At 43.1% G+C, this 14,454-nt stretch overlaps 2 protein-coding genes across 3 annotated transcripts in view; one reads left to right on the top strand and one right to left on the bottom strand.

Annotated features, from left to right (window-relative positions):
- Positions 1–3,132: 3,132 nt before the first annotated feature.
- Positions 3,133–12,665, bottom strand: zgc:162707 (UPF0524 protein C3orf70 homolog B). Its single transcript, XM_049727413.2, has 2 exons — positions 11,847–12,665; positions 3,133–5,415 (listed from the first exon to the last, which is right to left on the bottom strand). The coding sequence occupies exons 1-2, from the start codon at positions 12,028–12,030 to the stop codon at positions 4,781–4,783; spliced, it is 819 nt and encodes a 272-aa protein (XP_049583370.1). The 5' UTR covers positions 12,031–12,665; the 3' UTR covers positions 3,133–4,780.
- A 1,510-nt stretch (positions 12,666–14,175) lies between these two features.
- igf2bp2a (insulin-like growth factor 2 mRNA binding protein 2a) overlaps positions 14,176–14,454 on the top strand; it is a 41,625-nt gene continuing 41,346 nt past the window's right edge. The window contains exon 1 of one of the 2 annotated variants that reach the window (XM_049727393.2): positions 14,176–14,306. The gene's annotated coding sequence lies outside the window, so the exon portion shown is untranslated. The remainder of the gene's footprint in view (positions 14,307–14,454) is intronic. The other variant, XM_049727391.2, reaches the window with a different exon arrangement.

The following is a 14,454-nucleotide window of genomic DNA, read 5'->3' as shown; positions in this document are numbered from 1 at the left end:
CCCCGGGGTGCCATCATAGCAAACAGCTCATAATGCACCAATTCCCTTGGAATGTTTTATTTTTTTATTTTTCATGACTGACAGAAGCAGTTTTTTGATTTAGACTTGCTTACATTCTGATGGTTTTCTTATATTTTCCGTCTGCTTGAACCCACCTGTGTCCAGCTCCTCTATTTCTTGGCAGCGCTGTTGAAGATAACGCAAAACAAACAACGCAATGAACAGATTTGCTGAATTGCAGTATGAAAGAGCAGATTTATTGTCGGTGTCGTCTCAGGAATTTGTTTCCCACTTGTACCCTTTTGTAACGTTGAAGTCAATTTGAAGAGACTTGGTTCCGATAAGTATTTGTTTATTTTCTGGTAAACCTTGAACAGACTGCATAAATATAGCAATCTACCGACGTCATCCGTATTTTGAGGTCTGAGAGCAGGCTAGGGCTTGGAAACCGCTTTGCATTTTGCCTTGTGGCGGACATGTTGAAGGCTAGCACGAATGTGAACAAAGTCTTATTGCAAAGGTTTCATTTCTCCTTCATCTAGTACCGTCGGTCTCTTCTGGGAGGCGCTTGCATGTAAACAGAGAAGAGTTTAATTCCCTTGTGATTGTAACTTGCTTTAGTGGATTTGTGAACTAATGGTAATGGCAAAGAACAATTGATGCACTTGCGAAGTCGGCTGAAAAGCAAACTAGCTAATGAAGCTCAGAGTCTAAAAATCACTTTATTTCAAACGCTTGGACTACAATTTTAACTTTTGAGCTGCAGGGAAATGAAAAGACTAAAGGAGGGTATCTTTAGGGAAATCTCAAATAACATTGTAAATTATTCAAAAGTAACCTTTGCGACATGTGGGCCCCTTTAGCAAGAGCGGATCACGCAAGTTCAAATGCAAATGAGCGACAACTGATGTCTCTTTGTGACCTCCCCGGTGACGCTTACCCCTGTCATCAGTCAAGCCGGAAAATGACAATTCATCAGCGGGAACACCATGACCGCACGTCATGTGTTGGGAAAAAAAAAATAGTTTGCTCGCCTACAAAATGTCAGATATGTGGATAATGATGATGCATTTTCTAGATTTGTAGAAACCGACTTTTGAAATGACCACGCACGCACATGGAAGGGAAGTTAAAGGGAATGTGGATCTGTACCCAGAATCTCCTCTCTATTTTGGGTCAGACATTGCAGAGCTAATGAATAATTGACATGCAGGGAACGAGGCGCTGCACTCCCAATGACACTTGCTGTTTAGCTAGCTTATCATGCTATCGTCACGCTCTCATCTCGCCCACTCACTGGATGTCAAGTCAAGTCAAGTCAAGTTTATTTGTATAGCCCTAAATCACAAACAGTCTCAAAGGGCTTCACATAGCCAAAATTGACAATTATTCTCAACGCATCCCCTGATCATAAGCTCCCAAAAGGGCAAGGAAAAACTCAAAAAACCCCTACCAGGGGAAAATGAGAAACCTTGAGAAGGGACCACAGATGGAAGGATCCCCCTTTCAGGATCACCAGGTTATAATGGATGCAGAGAGTACACAAGTAATACATGATATGAAAATCAATGAAAAAAAATGGATGTCGGAGGTGTCCTCGATTGTCCTGGCAGTGTCCTCAAGGGGGCCGAGCCGCAGCTCCCCCATCCCGAACTGGTCCCCGAGAATCCAGCCAGCCGCTAACCGCTTTCGAGCCACCTAACCCCCTCCCCAGCCGGGGAGGAGGTGGGCAGAGAGAACAGAACAAACTCCGGCCAAATGCTTGTCAAGTGCTCGCGGGTGGGCTGCATCCTGCACACCTGCACGCATCACATGAGTCACAACAATGTTTTAATAATTATAATTAAAATTTTTATGATTATGAGACCATCTGGTGTATTTCAGGCCAATTCCACAGCCAATCCATGACATTTGTGAAAATAATAAGAATAGAGATCATATGATTTTGTGATATTATTAAAATGAATAATAATTTGTATTTATTTCTTGTAAACTTTAAAATGAAGTACAACCGTGGTGATTCTTTTACGTACCACAAGTATACTTCAAAACAGCCTCCTTGCGAGTCATGTTGGGCCAATGTGGCACAGTCCTTGAAATTGAAGAACCATTTTCAAAACCATTTCCTCGCTCAAGGTGTCTGCTAGTGGAATCACTCTGTGACAGTAAAAGCGTCCTTTGATCGCTCGCTCACGTTTGAAGATAGAAATTAAAGAGTTGACACTCCCAGAAAGTGCAGCGCTGCAAAATTGCCTCGTTCGTCCTCGTCCTTACATGAGTTTGCATCATTATGCACTACCTAACTGGCCTTCATCTCCTCTCTTCCTCGCTGTGGTCGTTCGGGGCTCATGAACAAATTATTCCAAATATTACAGATCTCAATGTGGACTTTTGTGTTTTAAAAAAATATTAGATACAAGTTGCATCAGTGGCGGCTCGGTGGCGCACTGGGTAGCACGTCCGCCTCACAGTTAGGAGGGTGCGGTTTCGATTCCAGCTCCGGCCCTCCCTGTGTGGAGTTTGTATGTTCTCCCCGGCCCCGCATGGGTTTTCTCCGGGCACTCCGGTTTCCTCCCACATTCCAAAAACATGCTTGGTAGGCCGATTGATCACTCCAAATTGTCCCTAGGTGTGAGTGCGAGTGCGAATGGTCGTTTGTCTCTGTGTGCCCTGCGATTGGCTGGCAACCGGTTCAGGGTGTCCCCCGCCTACTGCCCGATGACGGCTGGGATAGGCTCCAGCACGCCCGCGACCCCCGTGGGGACTAAGCGGTTCAGAAAATGGATGGATGGAAGTTGCATCAGTGTCAGCGAACAAATAGTATTGAAAGGATGTCATCTGCATCAGCAGTTGATTCCCCACCAATCTTTATCTTCATGAAAATGCCTCTACCTTTTTCCAGAAACAAATGATCATTACATTCCATCTTATTCCGCAACGTTTCACTTGCCGAAAACAGAAAATCGATACGCTTTGCAGGAGGGCGAGGCTAAAAAGAGAAAATCAATGCAGCCCTGTCAAGGGGAGAACGGTCTCATGACATGGCGGACGCGGCAGCTTGTCACTTTCACGTGCAATGAATTTGTCTTTCTTAATGCAAATCTATCGATGACAAAAGGGAAGGAAAAAAAGTAGTTTTGTCAGTATTTATTGATAAGAAAATAATATAAGAACATAAAACTACATTCAACTGTGACACTGGTAGAAACCCAATTTACGTGAATGTTACCTTTGCTTGCCCCTTTAGCATTGTGACTAAAACAAAGTGTATGTTAAGTGATTTTTTATTTATTTTTTTGGTCAGGTAAATGTAGACATGCAAGTTGATATTTTTGAACACCACCATTTAAAAAAAAAAATCTTTCAAATGACTGGTCGATCTGACCTTTTTTTGGTATCTTTTTACTTTTTACCAATTGTCTTTATTTTACGAATAAGGGCTGTTTGTTATATATTGAACTCTAACATTCTATGCATCACATAAACATATTTAGAATCATATTCATCTCTTTTAAAATGTCCACCCATTGACATTTGCACGGCTCCACAGCACAAAGTAACGTCAGCACTAGCCTAGCCTAGCCTAGCCTAGCCTAGCTTCGCCCGGATGACGTGACCACAATCCTCACAATACAGTTTCGCTCCAAAGCTCATAAAGCAAATGACAATGTTCAATTCTAATAAAACTTTCTAAATGTATGAAGAAGTGCTCCCCTCCAGTCCCGCTGAGACAAGTCAGCGCCGCTTCATTTCTTTGTAGCTAATGGAGGTCATAAAAAGTCCTGTTTAGATTAAAGCCTGAATTTGCGAAGTGAGCAAGTTGAACTGGACTGAAGGTGGTGGTGGGAGTCTTTGAGGAGAACATCCTTGGTCCTCGCTAGCAGGCACGGCGTAGGAATGTGCTTGTGTGTAAAATCCTTGATTGTCGAACACGGACCTCTCTGGCTAAACGGTTGTTCGTGGGTCGGCGTCGGTAAAGTGCACACAAACGCAGCTTAAAAGGTTCAGCCTTGTCCTTTAGAATATTTTTCACCTTTTGTGAGGGTGGAATCAAGCCAAAGCTTTGGTTAGAGAACGAGGAAGGACACCTGACGACTTTCTCATTTTCATCAAGGAAAAGTTCCAATGTCTCATGAGCATGGGGACCACACTGGAAAGAAAATAGAATAAAGTTTTGAAATTATGACACAAAGTCAATATTAGAAGCTTTTCTAAACCAACACTGAGTAAAATGTATAACAAAAAAATATAGAACTAAGAGCACAATTAGGTTTTCTGTATTTTCTGTTCTGCCAAACTAAAAAGATGTTAATCGTGAGTCAATAGAAAAACGAAGTCTGATAATTCGGAGCGTAAAAGTCTGACCTGCACCTAGATTTGCGCGTGTCCCTGAGGAAGAACTACACACTCAAATCTCCTCAACCAGATGTTTTTTTTTTTTTTTTAACATATAAATATATTAAATTTGTGTTTGTAGTTGGAGCTTCAAAAATCCGACTTCATCCAGCTACCATTCTAATCGTTTTCTCTTTTCAGTGTGGTCCCACAACTCCTTTGTACTTTCTTTCCCTTTGCTTTTGTCCTTCTCGTTTTCCATCACGGATCCACGGTGCTTGTGCTTGACACGCTTGTGCTTCATCTTTGTGTCCGGTTTGGTAGAAAGTGTTGGAAATTCACTCCATGCGGGGAATGTGACGAGAAGGTGTGAAGAGGAAAACAAACAAGACAAAGCCTCCCGTTTGAGCGTCAAGGCTCATCCGAGGTAAATCCTTTGACCGTGTCAGACAGTTGTTTCGATCTTTTCAATGATCTCAATCGTCGACTTGGAGGGAGAGAGCAGGGAGCCGTCGTCCTGATCCCACAGGCTTCCGGGACTTGAGTTTCCGTCCGTGCTCAGCTCGTCGTCCTCCCGCTCGCTTTCGTCCTCGCAGGATTCCACGCAGTGCAGGCCCAGCGCGTTGATGCCGGAGTCCTCGGAGCTGGACGGAGACGAGCACTGGTCCATTTTGGGACCCTTGACTTTGTCCAAGGGGGAGGCGTGTTTTTTGCGCTCGCCTTGCGTACGCTGGGCCGGGGTCGGTGCTGGCGCGGGCTTGACGGTGGGTCGCTGCGGAGGTGTCGGGGGAGTGGGGGGTCGAGGCGCTTCGGGCGGCGCGGGAGGCAGCGGACGCTGCACGTAGCACATCTTCCCGTTGATGCGCTTGACCACGTAATCGTCCACAAAGAGGTCGGCGATCACGCAGTATTTAGGCGACTCCAGATGAGGAGGCGAGCGGAAGCAGGGAGCCAGCTTGAGGAAACGCTCGGCCAGGGAGACGGACAGGTCCATGGTGCTGCTGTACTCGGTGGAGGTGGGGGGCACCGCCGTGGTGGGCAGCAGGCACACGTTGGTCATGGGCTGGTACACGTACTTGCCTGGAGAAAGACGAGCGGGACGTTAGGCATTAGTCATCTTTAGCGAGACGGTTAACTGGCAAGTTATTTATTATAAACAAACACGAGAGGCGAAAGGCTCTGAGCAACTCGATGATGTAGTCGACGCTATTATTGCGAAATCCCCGGCGCTACAGCCAGCCAAATCTACAAACGCGATTGTTCAATTCAAACTGCACAATCCTCGCTACGTGTAAAGATGGAATACTTGCTACAGCTTTTGAACTGGATCTCATTATATCGTGCAGGCAGTCAGAATGTTATGGATGTACTGTATAGCCGCGCAACGCTCGCTCCACTGAAGACTCGAAATTGGCCCGAGGTGCGAGCGTGCGTCTCTGCAGATGGAAGCGGTATAGAAAATGAACGGACGTACGGAAGAGCTTACTGTGATGCTCGTCAGCCGGGGGGGAGGGGGAGCGCGGGCATTTTGTTTAAGTGGCTCCCGGGAGAGGACCGACCGCACTGAACGAGCTGACAAGCTCTTATGTACATCTCTTCCTCTCCTGCTCTATGAAAGCTGGATATAAAAAGTCTACACACCCTTGTTGAAACGCTAGCCTTTTATGATATCGAAAATCAGACCAAGATAATAACCATTTCAAAACTTTGTCCACCATGAATACGATTGAAAAACAGAATCAGCATGTTTACCATACATGGTTTTTGAAGTGTGTTCTTTGTAAGAACGGCTTCCATCTTGCCGCTGAAGCCTATTCATCTAAAGTGTAAAGAGGTCCACTTTGAGCCAGCCCTCTGCGGATCACGCTTATCGTGCATCTCGAAGACAACAAGGGACATCGCACAATAGCGCAAATGCGAGAGTGCGGTTTACACCCTTCGACGCTTCCTGTGTGTTTTGTGCTGAAACTCGGCCATGTTAACCGCAGAAGGGAGGTCGTGACCCTTACTGCCCGACCTCAAGAGCCTTTCATCATATTTTAAAACGCCAGCGCCTGAAAGCGACACAATTAGGGATGATGAAAGGCATTGTGGGAGATGTAGGAGATGTAAATGAGGCCGTTGGGCACATGAGAAAAGGGGAGATTACAGATCCTCATTACAAAAATTTAATCACGAGGCAGGATGCATACAAGCTAAGGAGGTGACTTGTTCCTGAGGTAATGAACCTCGGCAGTGAGGGGGAACACAAAGATATCGCAACAAAGGGACACAAGATAATTGACATATTTATGTATGAGGCGACAAAAATGTATTCAGTATTTTGTGCGGGATGGCGATTTTGAAAAAGTTTGTGGAAAATGAGCAATTAATGAATGGATTATTTTTTTTTTTAGGAAAAAGCTCTGACTATTCTGAACCCCTCTTTCCATCGTGCGCTCCTTTTTTATTTCCAGACGCGATTAGTTTTCCATCCGTCAATTGACCAAATTATTGTCAAAAATATCTCAAATAAAAGTTGCATTTTAAATGTATTTTTTAATTTAAAAAAACAAAAACACAATTGCTTAACTGATTGCTATTTCCCTACAGCCAAATAAGAACCCTCAGTGTAGACGAAAGCGCTCCATCATGAGAGTTGACCAATTAGCTTTCTGTGACTAACTCAGGAGCACTCTTTCATCTCCCCACAGCGTCACACCGTCATCATTTGTTCTCACCCTAACAAAAAAAAATTGCAGTTGGACATAAAACGTGTTGAGCTCAGACTGTCGTGTCAATACTGGCTGGCTTTGAAGTCAAAAGCAAGTCTTTAGCAAAGCGGACCCGTATTGACAAAGCCTCTGTGAGAAGAACCAAATATTTAACCGGACGATGTCGTGATTCACAGTCAAGCGCTGGCCTCTTCTCATTCTCATTCTCATTCTGAGCGAACACGGAGGCTCAAATTTCAGCAAAGGGGAAGGTCACAGGCAACCTCATGTGAAACGTTTCCTGTCTCATGACTCCCCCTACGCTGAATCGGAACAACAAGGGGCCTTTGTCACTTTGAACAAAGGGGGGAAAGAACGATTTTTGCTTGGGTGTTGATGCTCAGCTGATTTGCAAATCTTTTTTGTTTTTGACTTGAAATAGCATGAAAAGCAAAGGCAGGACTTCAAGTAATAACATGAGCTTTGCTTTGCTTTGTTCCAGTGTCTGGATTACTCCGATAATGGAATGTACTATGCACTTTTCAAATTGAGCCAATGATAGATATTTTTATATTATTCCACTGAAATCCAACTTTAGTCAGACAGACTGTACTGTGCAGTATTGATCCATTTATAGTGACGGAGGCTTTATATGATGGAGCAGCATAGTGGTGAAACGGCAAAAATCAATGCAATAAGCCTCCCTTTTGGATTTATTTATGACTGCATGTGGGGTTACACACACCAGAATGCCGCTCACATCATATAGCTGAGCTGTCTGCGAAAGTAAAACAACCCCTGTATCTTCAAATTTTGAAAATTTGGACTTCTTTCGAGGTGTTGAAATGAATTGATTAATCAACAAAAATTGATTATCAAATACATCTTGTATTTAACTTTTTTTTGAATCACTAATACAAAATAAGTACAAATAATTGGAAGACGCTGATATCCACATAGTGAGTTAGATGAAGCTTAATCCAAACGTTTATTACTTGCAAGCAGCTCAGCCTCGACTTGATTAATGACGCATTGACACAAGTTCACCCTAATCGAGCACACATCTGGGCATTTCAAATGATCTGCTCACTTTCACAAAAGTAGGAAAATTGGAGATGAAGGGAGCTTACCGAGAAGATCGTTACTCATTAGGACTTTGATTTTCAGCTTAATGAGTGATTACCTTGCCTGGTGATTGTAATCAGCCAGTGGAGGGGGAAAAAAAGGCTTCACATCCGTTGGGTTTTATTGGTGCTGCGAGCGACATCTCTCATCAGACTCGACATATTGGCGGGGACACTAAGCACAGCTAATTATGACTAATGAGACGCTCGGACCGATGTTGTCAGCAGCTGCTGAACGGTCGTGTTCACCTCCATCTGATTTGGTGCTCCCTTATTTTGTGGGTGGAATGCTACAGCTGCGTGCAAAGCAAGTGACACGGGCCCCTGGTGTTTACACGAAAAGTATCTTCACAGAAGAATAAGTCTTGCAGTTATTAAAAACAGTGACCATTTTAGGATTTAGTGTTTGATCAAGTGCTGAGTCAAGTATATCCAAGTTGACCTTTTTTTTTTGCTCGAAGCTTATTTTACGCAGTAACTTTCCCATTCAAAGGGTTGAGGTGGATTGAGCTAAAAACTCAGTCGAGATGTGACAGTTGTCTTTTTTCCACCCAGTAATGTATTATTATTACACGTCTCCATGAAAGTATTGTATGCCGCTCTGCTTTTCTCCGCGGGTGTCCTCGTTTTGCCTGATACAATCGTCTAAGCTGGTTTAGTCCGACTGTAGTGCGTTATTGCACTTAGAAATCCATTAGGTACATTATGTTACGGTTGGTTCTTTTTATTTTGTTTACAAGGAAACCAGACAAAATTAAATGATGGCTGTGAGGCAGTTTGTGGTAATAGAACTGCACCATGTTAGCAGTCTATGAATATTTTAACGTGAAAAAGGAGGAGCAAGGAAACATCTACCCCCCCTAAAAAAAATTAAAAAATAAAAACCAGACTTGAGAGGAAATAATTCATTATGGGTGTGGTTTAGGATAAACACAGGAAAAGGACTCTTAAATCTTCCGCCCTGATCAAATGATTTGAAAGCACAAAGCAGCCACATCCTAAAGCTCGCAATCCCAAAGATTACATTGTGCACTCTTTAAGCTCTCCTGACTCGTGGCTACCGAGTGGATAGTGATTGTGCTCCAGGCTGATCTGTGGATTTCCGGAGCAGCCGGAGATGGGATAAAGCACGACGTGCCCGAGGAGAAGGACAACCTGTCAAGTTGAAACTCAGTCGCGGTGATTTGTGCGGCGGTGTCAAAATGTCAGGGCGCGAATGGAGAAAGTGTCTGAGGAACGAGAGGAGTGAAAATACCCGTGACATTTCTATATGAGCAAAGGAAAAGCGCTGACCTTTAAACAGAACGCTGAACCCTGTCATTTAAAGATATGGCGTGACCCCCGAAGCTTGCGCAAAGGCACATCTTCCAGGTGTGGGAAAAACTGAGGCTTGAACTTCTAATGCCATATTTCCTCAAATGATATTTTTAAAACTATCATTGACTTAGAATAATTTTGCATTGTACTAGACACTTTAGGCCAGGAAAAAATTTGAAATGAGGGACAGCATGTCCCTATCAAGTGAGTCTGTGCACACACAGTGAGACTCATTCACACTAAGCACTTTAAAAACAAGTCAAATGGAGTTTAAGTATGCCGCAAAGCTTAAAATAGCTCCTGTAAACTCGACTCAAACAGAACAACTAGCCGCCCTTGTCAAGGACTACTTTGGGCTGCGTATTGATACACGTTATTCAGCCGTGTGTCTGCAGGGGCGCGATGGCGTAGGTGGAACTGACTCAATCTGCAGTGAAATGAGAGAAGCACTTGTAACTGGGAGGCTCCAAAAATGGCACAGTCACAACATGTTCCAAAATATTTTCGCAATAAAAAAAATAAATAAAATGGCTTCAGGACCTAATTTTGTTCAGTAAACTAGAAGAAAATATTCACAAGGGATTCTTTTCGAATGGGTGCAGTTGGGTTTGACATACTTTTAGAGTATTAGTTATTCATAAGATGAACTCGTGAGATAGAAACCAGTCAGTGCTGAGGATAGTCGGAATAGTTTCTGTTGGTTCTAAACAATCACAAAGCATCGTTTTGCATTTGGAATCTCTCACGCATGCAAACACATCCCATGTTGTTCTACCACCTTGTGGGAAAAGGTTGTTTTGAAATCCTTCAATGAAAAAATTGTCCTCAATCTGTCAAAAAATAAAAAGTGAACACATTTGAAATAAAACTGCACTGTGCACAAATCATTTTGGCAGTGGGCGAATGACTAGAAAGCTGACAGGAGCCAATCGTGCCTCAACCGTAATGTAAAACCTGAAGCCTTTGAGGAAGATTCACACTGAAATGGAATTAATAATGAAATAGGAGGAAGTGAGGGAAAGCTTGGGATGGCATCTTTTCACTTCTGCCCATACATACATGCACACAAAAAATTATAATTGCATGACCACATTCAAAGATATTCCATTATGGATCAAAGCTACTCTATGATTGGATCTACCTTGGACAAAAATGGCATTCATTTAATAAGATCCATATATTTATTTTCTATACGGGTTCCCATAATTTAACAATCTACAGTGTTTATTACAGGAGTGTCCTTCTGTCTCACATCATACTACTGACTTTCCTAATATTTTGCTCATGTTATTGTTAGACATAAAAGGACTACAATTAAAGTAACGGCACACTGTTTACAGTAATCCATGCTTGTACATCCTTGTTTTCTACAACCCACATGCATCCACATGACTTGACTAATAAGTTTTTTTTTTGGGGGGGGGGGGGTAATATGATACATCGTTTGTATGATTTTTGAGCCGCAAATAACAATGGTGTCAGCAAACTTCACAAGCAGAAGTTTGTCGGCCAGTAAACGATTCTTAGAAAAAGTGCTTGCTTACAGTTGTTTATTGCGACTCCCATTTGTGAGTTAACTATAAAACCAAACCTAAAACAAAAGCAAATGACATATTTTAGATTGAACCAAACCACATAGATTAGCCTTACGAAAGTTCTTGATGCTAACACACTTTGCAGAACACCAAAAACGGGCAAGCAAAACACATGTAAACGGACATACCGGTGCCCAAAAGGATATATTCTTTATCCTCTGTGGAAAAATTTGGAATAATACTGAAACTTAGTTGCAACGGTCTTTGGTTACGTAACTGGTGACTTCCTCCCATTCATCCCACTTGGAGCTCAAACTCACACTGCCACCATTACTGGCCGCTAAGCTAAAAGCCTTACAGGCTAAGAGCTAAGCAGTCAGCATTCGGTTACAGGAACAGAGGTTTTCCTGGCAGTCCCATCAAATCTCCGTGTTTTCCTCCTAGTGGCCAAGGCGCGCACACCAGAAGGAGGCCAAATGGAAAATAAAATGTAGGTTGTCTACATGCTTCATATTTGTTTTTTTGCTGTATGCTTTTTAGAAAGTGCAATACTTTAGATTTTAAGTGATGTTTTTCTTATTTAACAAAACATTTTTTACTGGTGTTATCGCGGCCTGGGACGGATTAATGAGATTACTATTGATTTCAAAGGGGAAACTTGATTTGATATGGTCACGGACCAAACGAAACTCTTATGTCAAGGTACCATTGTATGTACATGGTACACAAATCGCTCCCAGGCAGCATCAAATGAAAGATTTAATAATGGTTGTGAAAGCCTCGCGAATGGAAACGGTTGCTGTTCTTTGAACACAGACAACATGAAGTCATAAACAACTCACAGTGACACCATCCCAGGTGGCAGCACCAGTGCAGCTTGAAGCACTTTCCGTGGCTGTGCGTGGCGCAGATGGAGAGTCCGTCACACGGCAGGAAGTCTGGTCTCCCCGCGCAGCTTTTGGCCAAATTCTGCGCCTCGTCCAACTTCTCACTCTTCGTACATTTTGCAGCACTGGAGGCGGCCATAACAGCATCGCCCGAACTTCACCCCCACGCCACCCCCAAAAAGATCAAGAACGGGACACTTTTAGGGAGAAAAAAAACTACAACATGACCGCAATCGAGCACCGCGGTGGGCGGGCGAGGTCCACGTAGGAAGCCTGCACGGGAGGAGGCTTCGATTGCGAGACGTTGAGCAAGAATCCTGGGTCGCTTTTATTTAAAAAGCGTTTTGAAAATAAAAAAAGCCGGTCAAGCACGACGAGAAAAGGATGTTCTCCCCCTCAAACGCTCCGACGTTGGCGTTCCACCGCTCTCCCCATCTTGGCATCCAGCTGTCGGAGGCTCCACTGCGCTCGCGTGTGTGCGCGCGCGCGCTCCTCTCTCACTCGCACCATCTCAACTTCATCACACGGGAGGAGTCGGAAAACACGAAGCCAGCTGCCCACTCGTGGAAAAAAAACCCACCACGGCTAAGGGGGGGAAAAAAGAGAAGAAAATGGAGAAATGCGCCTTCCTACACGTTCGATAGATTACACAACAAACATAGTCGTTGAGAAAGATTGAATAGTAGCGTTTTTAAACGAGAAATATGAAATAGTAAGGCACTCTTGTTCCGTTCCGGTTGTGGCTGTGGCCGCACGGTGGCAGCACCCACAGATGTTCCTCCAAGTGGGCGTGGGATTGGAATCAGTGATTTATATGAAAGGAGTTCCTGGCCAGTTGAATTTCTATTTCCAGCATAAGCAGATGGGGCCATAGACTGCAAATACTACTCTGACCTGGAGTCATACAAATGAGTTTTTAAATACAACATGGCAGACGGTGGATAATGATTATAGTACAAGGGCGTCGCAACAAAATCTGGACCCTCATAAATGCACAGTATAAAACGCTTAATTTTGTATACATACATTAAAATTTCAAGTGCAAATTACAAGCGCATATGGCCTCAGATGTACATTCAGTACAAAGCTAGTATTTAACATTAAGATATCTCAGTGCCCGGAATCTGAAAAATTGTTCCAGATGTTGAGCGGCTCGTGCAATTCAAGATTAAACTGCACCTTGTACCCTGAGGGGTTATTACAGGCCACAGTTGCGCTACATTTCCTCCCCTTCAGTGCATTTGACATTTTTAATCAACGCAGACTCACATGAGCCGAACTTGGCCGGGATGTCCGCTTCTTTGTGCGGCTCTCTTTCATCCCTTGCACGGCCTACAATCGGCGTCTAACCATGCGTCGGTCAGATGGGGCTTATGGTGCGCCAACTGCCCAAGTCACATTGTAATCTTTGCAGGGTAATCGTCGGATTTAGATGCTTGCCTCTATCCCCAATGATATAAAAGTCAAAGGAACACCATTTACAATGATATAATGAATGCAAAGGCCCTAAATCCTCACGACTACGAGGAAGGGGGTGCGGGATTCATTTCTCCACGACAAATGTGCAAAAAATAATAAATGGGATGTAGAAACAAAAGTGGTTTTATGAGGCATGTAATCTTGAACTGTAGCCATGTTTAGTGCTGTTTTTTTTTTCGTGGAACATTTAGATTTTATTTCTAATATTTGATATGATTATAATCTATATCTATATAATATATTTTTATTTTTAATGGAGTTCTACAAATAATAAATAGTGTCTTGAATAAGTGGCTCACTTGAAATGAAATACCCTGCTTCTTGCCCCAAGTTAGATGGAACGCTCCTCTGGGGTACAAAAAACTGATGCACAATGAAACTAGCACCATCTAGTGGGAAAATAGTGCACTACCTGCTTCTTAACTATGCTCGCATTCTTCTATTATCCATTCGTACAATCAGTCTCACTCAAAAGACACCGAGTCAAATTGTGAAATTTAGTATTTTCAGGTATGCATACTCTCAGGATGGGGGAGCCAGCTATCAGCAACCTGTGTCAAGTGTGGTAGATGGTCATATGGTTAAAGAAGCAAGAATAAAAAAATAATTCGGTGAAAGGAAAATTTAAAAAGGCATTTTAGAAAGCTCTATAAGTTAAAACGTGTGTTCTTAAAAACAAGAACGGGTTTGAAATATGAAACATTATCTCGGGAACATTTCAGATGTCATTTGTGATCTGCTAGTTTAGCCTCTGTGAGAAATGTGATTGGTGATCGACTAGTTATGTCTGCTAAAGACAGAAGAGGGAGCTCTCAGCCCTCTGCTTCATTCTCGCTTGAGCTGCTGGAGAAGCACCTTCTTTATCTATCTATCTTATCTAGGCTCTAACACAAGCATCAACACATTGACAAGCTGAAACCAGCAGGCTTTATTAATGTGAGTGCAAACAAACATGCACCATTATCCAGACATTATTTATAGCCTGTCGAGTTGTTACGGCGATGAAAGGGGCACGTATTTTTGTTAAATGTTGCGTTTAGTCTTTCCCCTCAGGTGGCAACAAAGATAAATAAACTGAGTAGAA

This window comes from Syngnathus scovelli, chromosome 8 (genome assembly GCF_024217435.2).
Source record: "Syngnathus scovelli strain Florida chromosome 8, RoL_Ssco_1.2, whole genome shotgun sequence".
Lineage (NCBI taxonomy): Eukaryota > Metazoa > Chordata > Actinopteri > Syngnathiformes > Syngnathidae > Syngnathus > Syngnathus scovelli.
The sequence above is the reverse complement of the archived record's forward strand: the minus strand, read 5'-3'. Positions and strand labels throughout refer to the sequence as shown.

What these genes read in the sequence shown, in the direction of transcription:
- zgc:162707 (XM_049727413.2), bottom strand. Translation starts at nt 12,030, where the DNA reads ATGGCCGCCTCCAGTGCTGCAAAATGTACGAAGAGTGAGAAGTTGGAC. An exon ending in CCACCTGGGATGGTGTCACT is followed by an intron (nt 5,416 to 11,846) that starts GTGAGTTGTTTA and finishes GTCTTTCTCCAG; the next exon opens with GCAAGTACGTGTACCAGCCC.